General features: G+C 38.0%; 1 protein-coding gene across 1 annotated transcript in view; it reads right to left on the bottom strand.

Moving 5' to 3' along the window:
* ABCA4 (ATP binding cassette subfamily A member 4) overlaps positions 1–12,236 on the bottom strand; it is an 81,669-nt gene that overhangs the window by 44,331 nt on the left and 25,102 nt on the right. The window contains exons 9-14 of the mRNA XM_033000400.2: positions 9,910–9,999; positions 9,288–9,528; positions 7,964–8,103; positions 6,932–7,048; positions 5,982–6,179; positions 1,276–1,481 (exon numbers count right to left, since the gene is read on the bottom strand). Of these exons, the coding sequence (XP_032856291.2) occupies positions 1,276–1,481; positions 5,982–6,179; positions 6,932–7,048; positions 7,964–8,103; positions 9,288–9,528; positions 9,910–9,999 (992 nt within the window). The remainder of the gene's footprint in view (positions 1–1,275; positions 1,482–5,981; positions 6,180–6,931; positions 7,049–7,963; positions 8,104–9,287; positions 9,529–9,909; positions 10,000–12,236) is intronic.

Genomic DNA, 12,236 nt, shown 5'->3' with positions numbered 1-12,236 from the left:
TTTTCTAGATTTTGGTCTGTCATACCACATCGCTTGAGAAAGTATATGACCTGGAAAGTTCTTTTGTTTCCTTTAATTTTCTCTGCACTGACACAGAATAGCAATTCTAGCCAAAAATGTTGTCCTGGTTTCAGCTGGGATAGAGCCAATATTATTTTTTTTATGTCTTAGTAGCTAGAACAGTGCTGTACTTTGGATTCAGTATGGGATTTGGTATGAGAAGAATGTTGATAATGCACTGATGTTTTATGTTGTTGCTAAGAAATCAAGGACTTTTCAGCTTCCCATGTCCTGCTAGTGTGCAGGTCGTACACAAGAAGCTTGGTGGGAGTAGAGCCAAAGCAATGGTCCCAAACTGGCCAACCGAATATTCCATGTCATATAACCTCATGATCAGTATAGAGATGAAGGTTGATCAGGAAGCTCACTCTCACTTCAGTTCTCTGGAATCCCTAGCTGGGCTTGGGCTGGGCATCAATAGGCAGGGTAGTAAGCAATCACATTGTGCATTACTCATTTGCATTTTCTATTATTACTTTTATTATCATAATTATTATTTTATTTTTATTTTATTTCAATTATTAAATTGTTTTTATCTCAACCTATAAACCTCCTTAACTTTACCCCTCCATGTTCCCCAGGATGGGGGAGGGTGAGAGAGCGGCTGCATGGTATTTCGCTGCCGGCCAGGTTTAAACCATGACAAATGCACAGAAATTAACTATGTAGCAGAGTAAATGTTCTAGAATAGAAATATCTGTGTTTGGAATACAGTATCCTTGGAGATTAAACTGGAACTGGTAGATTGGAACCACCAGACACCATCATATTCTTCTCTGTTGACAATCCTGAAATATTACTTCTGCTATCCCTTTAAGTGAGTCCATTTGAGGGGGACTTGAGGAGGAATAGCAGAAAAGTTTTGCTGTTCAGGTGGAGGAGAGCTGGGTGTCAATCCATATAGGACTTCTTTGTCTGCCTGTCAGTGATGGAGCCAAATAAAAACTTAAGCAGGTTACTGAATAGATTCTGAGCAGAGCCATTCCATCTGCCATGTACCCATGTGCTGACCCACCACCTGGCCTAACTGTCAGAAGAGCGATACCACTTGTGTCAGTACCTGGTAACTGGAGACAGATTCTGTACTGCATTAGATACTAACTATTGGTGAATACAGTTGGATTTCATGTGTGTATCCAGTGCAGACTCAAATGTTCTTATGTCTCTCATATTCATCTTATGGCAGGCAAGAACTGAGAAAGAACCATCACTTACCTGTCTTTGATTTTATTTGTTTTCTCCACTGCATCTATGTCCATCCGGATCTTGTACTTCACATGTCGTGGAAGACTGCTGGTTGTAGGCTCCATGTCTGGAAAAACCACACCTGCCCAGAATTTGTTTTCCTCCAGCAGATGAAGGGCTTGATGAGTCAGTTGAGCTTCATCAAGATAACCTTCAAATTTATCCAAGGTCAAGCACTATGAATAATCACAAAGAGAAAAATTACATGGGAATAAACTACTAAGAGGTATGCATTAAAGCAAACATCAGTGATTGAAAACAGAAAAGGGAGGTAGGTTCATCTGAAGTAACTGCTATTTGCAGCTTTAAAAGCTTATATTGAAACTATTAAAAGTTGATTCTCTCCTCCTTCCTGAAAACTTCCCCATTCTTAGTCTAATTCTTATGACAAATTCAAAACACACAGCATTATCAATACAAGCTCAGAAACATCATTCTCCCTAAAAAGAACTGTAAACTTCAGATTCAGAATTGCTGTGGTCAACGTGAGTAGATGGAATAATTTTGAAAGCAGCTTATTCCTGATATCGAAGGATCACTTCCTTCAAGCTCAAGAAATGTCCATCCTGATAAGTAAGAAATCAAGCAAGGGTGTCCATGAAAGCAGGAGCTGCAGTTGCAATTTAAGTATGACAGGGAAAATTTAGATGTACCTGCACAAAACATACAGCCAGCACTACATTCAGCCAAAGCCTATGGTGCCATGTTTACTAGATAGAATGAAATAATTTTTAAAAATATATTTAAGACACTGTAATCATCCAACCATGGAAATGTGAACTCTGTCACTTGGACAATACTTGGAGTGTTCCCTCAAAAAGGCAAATCTCTGAATTGGAAGGGCTAAAGCTGCAGCAAAGACGAGGTCCCAACATCAGGGTCTGTTTCCACATTCTGCATCTAGGAGATAAAATCAATTCAGCTATAAAATAAATCTGGCTGTGAGAACTCCTTAGCAGTCCAGTCGAATCAAAACACTATCCTTTTTCAAGTTTTGAAACTTCTTTTTTTTCAGCCTAGGAAGTGCCTGAGTGAACACCAGGGAGCTAAAGGATGACTGATCCATAAGAAAAGCACATTAGCCACAGACTTCAGCTGAAAAGAACTTTGTTAAGGGAAGCGCTGGGAAAGTCAGAGCATAAATTTGAATCTTAAAGTCTCTTAGGTATTTAGACATTTATTCCTATTTAATGACAGTCAATTAGTCAGTTGATCTTAATGATAATATTGTGTCCCTACTGAATCCTGAGATGTGATTAGCCTGTTGGCTTAAGTTAACATGCTACCTCAATAATAAAACATAGTTTACCTTTCACAGTAAACTGTGTTCTTCCTTAGCCTCTGTCATTATTGTGAAATAAATTATTATCACTCCATATACAAGACACCAAATCATCAAAATCTAAGCCCTTTACATCCCCCCATCTAACTCCTACTTAACAGGCACTGTAAGTCAAAAAGATTGTGAACACTACAAACTTGATTATTAGTTATCTGTAAAATTACAGACATGTTTGCATATTTAGCTTCTGCCCTTCAGAATTGGCAAGACGTTACCAGAGAGTACAAGTATTCAACCCTCTGATGGACTGGGAAGATACTTAATTGAATTACCTTGCTTCATAATATTCCAGGATGCTAACTTTGTTTGATCTTATCTTCTTGATCACCTCTTGCAGGTCAATAACCAAAAACTACTCCACATCAAAGTGCTCATACAGGCAACTTGTTATTTAACGGGAAGGTATCTTAAAGACTCCTTTATTTAACATTTCCCTGGGATAAATCGCTTCCTTTAAAATTTGAAGTATCACAGTTTAATGGGACCTATATGAAAATATATTTTTAACCAGCAGCAAAATAACAGTGCTTAGATTGATAACTTCATTATTTTGTAGCTCTACTCTTCCCGGTGTTTTGCAAATGTTCACTCTCTTGGTTTGCTTTACAAAATTAAACTAAAGAATTTCGTATCAGAAAGCAAAATAAGGAAGAAAAACTTTCTGGTTTGTATGTCAGAAGAGATATTGGACTGATAGCTCAGGTTGTATTAATTTTCTGGGGATACGTTTATCCCACATAGTTAACTAATTTACTGGAACTCAACTTACTTCTTTCCAAAATGTCAGTGTTTCCACAGCAAAGTCCTGTTGTGGAACTGTCTGTGCAGTGCCTGGAGGACTATTTGCTATTTCTCTGTTATAAGGAATTATTTTCAAGGTACTTGTTGCAGCTGCACAAGAACTCATGTAGTTCTCCAGGGGAACCTGTGGGAATAGCACTGGCAAAGTACTGACAGACAACTGATCTGTCTAGATTTTCACTGCAAAATAGACAGTGTCTGGATTGGGCTAAGGAGCAGTATAAGCTCTCACACAGGGGTCCAGTCAAGGAAGTAGCAAGTGTTCGAAACAGAAAACAAAAATGCTTATAGATCTTCTGCATGAGTAGAATGAAACCAAAGCTTGTATAAGAACACAGGCTAAAACACCAGTTTTACTGTAATTCACACAACTGGAAAGTGAAAACAGATTTTATATTGCAATCTACTAGCCAAAAGCTAGATTTTCTTTCTCTTAACATTAACTGCATTCAAAACAAAGGCTGTATGCTCTACCTAGGCTTTTTCTCAGTGAATTGCAACACAGCTTGTGCCTTCATAAACCTCACTATATCAAAATTAATTCATCAGCCACTTGGGGAAATTTATTTCAGATCTTCACCCAGTAATTATTTAACAATTTAAAATGGTCCAATGAAGATAGGAAAACCAAAATTAAAATACTAAGAACAGGTTTGGAAGAAAAAAACAGAAAATAAAGAGGTGACTAGGTTGCTCTCACAAACAGTTTGGCTGTTCTGTGGCCTAAGGTAGTCAAAAGAAAGAACAGGAAATTCTTGTGGTGGTGAGGATGAGCTACCACTGCATAATTTGTGGGATTCTCAGCTGCACGACAGTTTGCAGCAGAGATCTGGAGTCTCCAAAGATAGTTGCTGGCAGCAGGCCTCTCCTTATTGCATACTATGGTAAGGAGCAGTGTGTCTGAAAGGGAGCTATTTGTTCTCATTGTACTTGTCACAGTGTGAAAACATTCTCAAATGCTAACAATTCAGTGTAAACAGCAGACTTAAAAGAATAAGCTCATTACAAAGAACTTTAGGACACAAAGACCTATTACCAGGTACAGTAAATGCCATGATTCTGTGGATGTTCCAGCACTGGCCTGCGGCAAGCAATGTATTTCATTCAGCTTGAGTATGAAATAATTCTGCTAACATGATGCAGAAGGATCATCAGAGCTTTGTGCAAAAGCTTTATTGTTCCCTCTGCAATAGCTATAGGAAGGCAAATAAACTCATAGTTCCTGCCTTCCTGCTGGGCAGGAATGGTCTTTTAGACAGAACTGGAGTGGAATTAGGAGAGCTAGAATTGGTTCTGTTGCCTGCAACTAGTATCGATTTTCTCTGTGAGCTCAAGGCTCTGCTTTTTTAGCCATTAAATAATAACTAAACATTTACTTTTCTTCCAGAGATGCTTGTAAAATGTAATTCATCTCTATAAAGACCCTGGTCCTCATGACAGATGCTGTTTAGTTCCCAAGTATTAATATTACTGCCAACAGCAATAGTTTTTTTAAACTCTGATGTAATCTGCAACATTGCAGGCTCCACTAGTTTTGCCTGGGCTCATAAATTTACAAAGAAGAGTTGGCATTTCATTTATCTAATTTAGGTATCCACCCTTCTCAGGTCCAGTTCCAAACACCTTTTTCTTTTTTTTTTTTTACCTGCAGTCAAAAATATACAGGATAAAAAAAAAGACAAAAACCAAACAAACCAAAACCTAAACCACTCCTGGTGTCAGCTACCTAGCTCTGGGAAGGAATGGATGCAGCAGTTTGCCCAGCCCTCTAAAGAAACTATAACTTTATTTGTACTGGATTTAGGCTGAGTCTGATGAACTCATCAGTAAGTTAGATTGCCCATACCAGAGTAACCTTTTACTCAAATGATCTTTCAAAGTATTTTTACAGTGGCTTGATATTTTCATCTACATCTGTAACTTTTTTATTTACGTAATGAAACTTCACCTCACTTTCTGCACTGTGGCTCTCAAAAAGCCTCAGAGAGCTCCACTGAAAACACCCCCTAGAGAAAGGGAGTACAAATTCCAATAGAGAGAGAGAGAGACATCTTGTCAGAAGTGGCTACAGAACAAGTGGAAACTCCCTCATTGATTTCAAAGGAATTTTGATCAGGTGTTTGAAAGCCTGAAGGGGGACTTACCAAAGAACTACTGGCTTCTCTGGTCCTAGTCTTGCTGAAATTAGTGGCCTGGCAGTTATTCGTACTTACAAAAAAAAGTTTCCTTGAGGTTTTGCATTCACTTTCTGCCTCTCAGCATCAAAGTGTGTTCAGACATTCAACCAACATTTTGAATATAGCATTTGGGAATCATCAAGTTGAAGGTTTTTTTCATAATATTAAGTATTCATGTTCTCATACTGCTGTATTATTTTAAAAACATACTTTTAATATTGAGATTAAATTTGATACAAATGAAGATGACTTATGATTTTAATCTTCTTGTCTGTTGCCACAGACCCCAAGTACTTCCTACCTTGTTTTAAGATATTGTCTACAAGTATTCCCAGCACTGGGAGGGTTGACCTTACCTCCAGATACTGACTGAGCAAATGCAGAGCGTGGTCTGCAGCACTGAAGATGTTCCGCCAGTCAAAGTCTGCCATTCCCTCTTCCCGGCTCCCTGGAGACCCATTGTGGAGAAAGTTGATGATGTGTTCAGCGGTTAAGCCTTCAGCACCCAGTTGGCTGTTTAAGAAGTCCCTCACTGTAGGGTGCTTCAGAATGTCCTGAGGAAACACATCAGGACAGCTTCATTACAATGATCCCCTCCACATTACTTGTTTAGCTAGAAAGGTTTCAGTTTCCATAGCTGCTTCTCAGCTATAAAGTAGTACAAAAGAGTATCCTAAGGAATTAATTTCATAAATGTTCAATTGCATAGTTGAACTGGAGGTGAGACTTGGAGAATGGATGAAAATAAATTTATACTTAACTACTTACCGCCTTGTTTCTTTATAAGCAAGAGGATAAATGTAATAAATGTCTAATCTAATATAGAAGAGTGTGGAAAAAAAAAATGTTTTCTCCAGTATGAACTCCTTTTTAAACTTTAACTACAGATATTACTTGCAACCGATCAAAGTCAGATCTAAGAGATCTGGAAATAAACTCAATAAAAACATGGTCCTATTGCCTTCTTTGCCTACACAGAAGGCAAGAAAATCACGTTGTCTCTTCTTGAAGGACATTTCCGAAAGACAGGTGAACAGCAATTGCTGCCTTTATTAAGAAGTCATTAGCCAGATTCTAGAGAGTGTCCAGATCTGACATTTTGTCACAGAGACTCTATAATGCATGAAAGACTAGCCTTCAAACCAAGTCCAGTAGCCAGTCCAACAGCCTTAAAGGCCACAGACTCCTTGCTGCAAAGGCTGTGCTTCCAGCCAAACCTTTCAAATAAATTCTCTTCTCCCTTAGTAAAAATAAAGGACAGTGAGAGAATGTTCTTACTGAGGACCACTGCTAAGTTTTAACATACACGAATCATATTCATTTGCAGGCTGTTTTGAAAGAAGTACCACAGCTGAGGTGCTACTTCTTCCCAAGCCTTGGTCAACAGTCTGAGGCGTTCAAGTTCCTCAAAAGTGGAGTTTGCCTGAGGAATAAAACAGCAGAAAAGAGTGTTAGAAAGCTAAGGAGACAAACAAACAGAATTTATGATCCAGTCATTCAGTGACAGTGAAATCTGTAACTTACAAATGTTGTAGCTTTTACCTTCAATACTTAATAAACTTGTTAAAATAGCAAAAATGTTAATAATCTTCAGAAAAATAATTTGTAAAATCCAACGGGAATCAAAGTTACGTAGGATAAATTTTTGTTGTATATATAATAGAAAAAAGTGCACATTAACTCCAGTTAACTTCAATTCCTTTAAATACTCAGGTTTTAGAATGATTTCTTCCTCTCTTCCTCTTGACTATTTACCTCCATTAAGAACTAAAAAGAAAGATGATGATGTGGGTAGATGAATAAATGGGGGGCAGTTAAAGATGACAGATACTCTCATCATTAAGATACTAGTTAAGATTTGAAATGTTGGGCTGCTGTAAATCTGATGTTTTGCTGTGTAAACTACAAGCAGCAGTTTTTCTGTGCCTTGAATAGATGTTGCAAGTGAATTGCTGGTTATGAGGTGGCCAACAGCTAGGTGATATGCAACCTTGATTTAACTGCTCAGATTCATTTCACCCAACTTCAGACACTTAGCTGAGAAGACCAGGGCCCATCCTGTTTTCATGAAGTGAAAATTATTTATGATTTCAACATATATAATCTGAGCTGGAAAAAAGCATTTAGTATTGACCAAGATGGGATGACTCAGTGAAGATCTGTCTCCTGTTTTTTAAATTAAGAGTAACTGTCCCTCCTCTGATGACCATCAGAACAAATGGAGTTCTGAGAAGAAAATCTGACTGGGTTGAGGTAGCTGGGTCACTGTTTTTCAAAAGATGTTTCTTAGGATGCAAGTTTTTAGAAATATACATTTTTGTATTTCAAAACTTCTTACATTTTTTAGGATTTGCCGTACAGAAGGTGAATCAGGAGCAAAGAGAATTTTTCCCATCAGCAGCGGCTTTACAGCAGTCCAGGCTATTTTGGTTAAAGGGTTTGATTCCAAGTTCTGGATCAATGCATTACAAAAGGGTGCTGAAAACAGAAAGACAGACAGTATTATGTAACTCTACTCACATTCTAGCATACAAAATGTTCAGGAGGGCTTTTCACTGGTAACATGGACAGCTCAAGGCGTTTTGAATCTGAATGCATCAAGCACATTCTGCAATGTAGAAGTACAACATCTGAATAGATGGAAAAGAGTATTAAGTAGATATTGGAGTTGTAGAGTAGAAACCATGGAAACTGGAAGAGCAAATATAAATGTAGCCATTTGAAAGTTGCTGTTATTTATAAGGTATTTAAAATGAAAGGAAACTAGACAGCTCAGATCTCACTGAACAATTTTGAGCTCTAAGTGCTTTTCTCCTATTGATTTAGCTTCTTTGTATTGTAGCTGATACTAACATGAAGCTTTTTTTTTTCTTCTGTTAGTGGCTAAATCTTATATAGTATAAACTACTGGACTGGAGATCCAGCAGGCTTGGTTGTTGAACTCTGAAACAGTTCAGAACTAGATCCTACATTAATTTAAAACTAAACATTTTAATGTAAATATTTCTAACTTATTCCTGCACTATGAAGTACTTAGTTTACTTGGATAGCATCCAACTATTTTGTTTCCTGGCTGAAAGAATGGAGTACTGGGCTTTTTACAAGTCTTCTGAAGGTTCAAACACAAGTAGAGCCAAGTATCAACACGAACAGTGACAGGTAGGAGTCTCTCTATAGACAAAGTGCTCATCATGCACTCATGGCTCAGAAAACAGCCACCATGTATCAAATTGAGTATTACTTAAAAGGAGAGATTTTAAAATTCCTGTGCTCCAGGTCATCAAGTTGAAAGACTTTAAAAAAAAATTATCTTGGAGAAAAGTAATTCCAGAATGCAGCACTGTATCTTCCTGAATCTTCTTCAGAAGCATCTAGTTCTTCCTGATATCAGTAACATGTATTAGAAGATAAGACAGAGGGACTGTCTTAATTATGATGATGGATGCCTTCATGTTGAAAGCAAATGCATATTTCTGTCAATTCTCAACTCCTGAGCTTCTCTGCTTACAGTTACAAAGTAAGTATAAAGTAAAATCATTTCACCTGTCTCTAATTTCCTGAATCAACTGCTTAAAAATGTTATTTTGTAAAAGCAACAATGGTGTTCTAACATAAGTTGTACCTGTCTACAGTCTCTGTAATGGTTTGGTGGAAAAACTTACTGGTTGTATTATCATAAAGATAACTGGATGTCTTTCTTGTTGAGTCAATCCCCAGGAAAGCTTTGTAGTTATTATCTTCATACCAGTTGAAGGAAAGCACTCTGGATCCACCTCCTTCTGGGTAGCCACAGAAAATATCAGACAGGGAGGTCACCAAGTGGCTTAAGGATTCTGGCCTTCCATCTTGTACAAATGGTTGCAGAACTGTCAAAAGGTCCTGAACACTTGGCTTCTTGGCTAGCTGCAGTAAAACAAGACTTTGTTAATTTCAACCCTCTAAGGAGACAAGTATCTGGTGAGGTCTCAGTTGTGCTCAGACTGGTAAAGTACGGATGCAGTCAGAACCTCATCCTTTTATCTCCTCTGTGCTGGTCACATGCACCATTTTCAGTTCTTGTTCTCTCATGTCTTTTCTGAGGAAAAGAATATGCTTCTTAATTGCCAATACTTCTCTCTATATGTATTTGTAATGAGAGAAGAATGAATTTCTAAGGAATCACCTCTTGCCAAACAAGTCTCTTTTCTTTCTGATAAAGCAGGTAACTGTAACAAAAAGAACAAAGGAAGAGGAGTACTATGTGTTACCCAGAAAAGTGATGTCATCTGTTATTAGACCACTTACCTTTTGCACTGCTTGGGAGAGATTCAACATCACCTTTCTCCAGGCCTTCAGGTCAGCACCTGCTGAGTTTCTGTCTAACACAGTAGGAAGCTGTGAATACATCATAAATACAGATTAATTCTTTACAGTTTCTATGTGAAAACAACTATTATGGTGAGAGAAGAAAATCCAAATGGCATTTCTTTAGCTCAAATGCTTTGAAGTATTTGGTACAGTGAGTCTTGTAAGGCTGTCTTTTGGGGCCACAAACACAGTACCAATGTGCAGACCCACACAGCAGTCTGTGTAAGTGTTCTTACTAATATGAGGCCAAAACAGTCAGAAGACACTGAAAATGTAGCTTGGGATTTCTTCTGCTTCGCACCATGCCAAAAGGTGCAAAAATGGAGGAGGAATGCAGGAACTAGGATTTCTGAGAAGCTGCTCCTCACAGAGGCTATTTTAGGCTATTCTTCCAGTGAGATGTACAGCCTCTTGGTAACTTCTGAGTTTAGCAAAGGTTGTGATACAGAAGCCTCCATTTGCTGTGGAGGTAAACAACTGGTAGTACTTTACACTTGAAAGATTTCCTGATTCTGGAGACAGAATCCTGGTCCTCACTGTCTGTCATATCTGACAGAAATCATTACTTCTCCAGGCTCCTGCAGACTGGCCAAATGGCCTTTCCAGCATAAGTTAACACTTTAGGTATCACTGCCTTCTTAAGAAACAGGTGACACCATGGCATGCCGTCACATACCACTTTGCTTACATCACTGCATCCTTTCATGTCAGCTGTTTAAAGAATCATATGTGCACTTAGAGTCAGCACTCTTGAGGATTTATCAGGCATTTATTTCTTCTGGTATTACAATAAAATACGAAGCTGGACTCTTAGATAGCTAGACTGTAATATTTATGAAAGAAGCCCCTAAAAAGACTTCCCCAAAACCATGTAGCTCTATATCCTGATGATTCCCTGACATTCCTTTCAGTCAGTAGGTGGTTAAGAAAGCAGAAGACAGCTGCACTGTGTAGGTACCTGGCAAGAAACCATAAAGGCAAGAGTTTTTATGGAAAGCTTGTGTTAGCATGTTCTGATCTGTCAGCTGCAGTTCAGGCAGGAAGTATACACACACAGTGCTTCAAAATACACTTTTCCTTTGTTCCCTAAGGGGAATCAGCCTCTGCAAAGATTATACAGGATTCTTGGAGCACTTGCCTTAACCTGGCCTTTTTGAAATTGTGAGAAACAGGTATTGTAAACAATCTGAAGCAAACCAGAGAAAAGCCTGGGATAAATATGAAATTAATAACCTCCTTCTTGTAGACAGAGAAAAAGAAAAGAGAAATAGGGGTAAATTACATGTTTGCTCCTAAATATTATTTCTTGCAGGAGGCATCCAGTATGAATCAGTTCTTAACAGAAATGTCCTAAAATGACAGAATTTTTACTCAGCTAGTTCATGTTCTCCAGAAGCACACATAAGACAGGATCAGCAGACATTATATACAGACTACACTCTCATCTGACCCAAATATCAGAGCATACAGTTGGGAATATTTACTGACCCTAAGCACAGAGGAGGATGAAAGCTTTCCCCAAAATACCCAATTATTTTCATATTCACTAGAATATGAATATCACTAACCAAACAAGGAGCTCTGCAAAACCAAATTCTGGTATGTGGTTGGTATACAACTGTAGCCTGAAGATCATGAAGTACAAAGTGACTGACAGTGTAAGAGTGCAGAAAATAACCTGTGTCTTGAATACACAGGTATTTCTAATGTAGAAGTTTTAAAACTAACGCAGAATTTTTAAAAGTCTAATGAAGATTCATTCTGCATATGTAACTGAGTGTAGATTTACATTGATTACAGATCAAGTGCATACAGTGATACCGATCAAAGCGGGTGTTTCACCAACATATGTCTATGCTTGGTGAAGAACTGCTTATCTCCACCCAAAATTGCAATAAGGTATTAAAATAATTTCATTTTCATTTATTTACAAGGTTTAAAGAACTTCAAAAGAAGCTTAAACAGGCAGGTTCAAAATCAGCAGTGCTCCATAAAGAGGCTCATTTTCCTTGCTGTGGCTGAGCCAGACAGACAGTAAAGGAAGGGTCTTGTTTTTCTGTCTCTGCTTTGCTATCAAAATGTGAGTTGCTTTAATTTCTGGCAAAACACCCTAGAGGGTATACATGAGCCCACGAAGGATCTGAGGGTATGTTTATGCACATACATACCTGAATATGTTGGTCACAAATTCAATAAAATACATTAATTTCAAAGTGGTGGTGCAGCACATTGTAAAAATAACTGTGGCAAGGAGTGCTTATGCA

This window comes from Tyto alba, unplaced genomic scaffold (assembly GCF_018691265.1).
Source record: "Tyto alba isolate M040663 unplaced genomic scaffold, T.alba_DEE_v4.0 Super-Scaffold_1000006, whole genome shotgun sequence".
In the NCBI taxonomy this organism is placed as follows: domain Eukaryota; kingdom Metazoa; phylum Chordata; class Aves; order Strigiformes; family Tytonidae; genus Tyto; species Tyto alba.
This window is presented reverse-complemented; position numbering and strand designations above follow the sequence as displayed.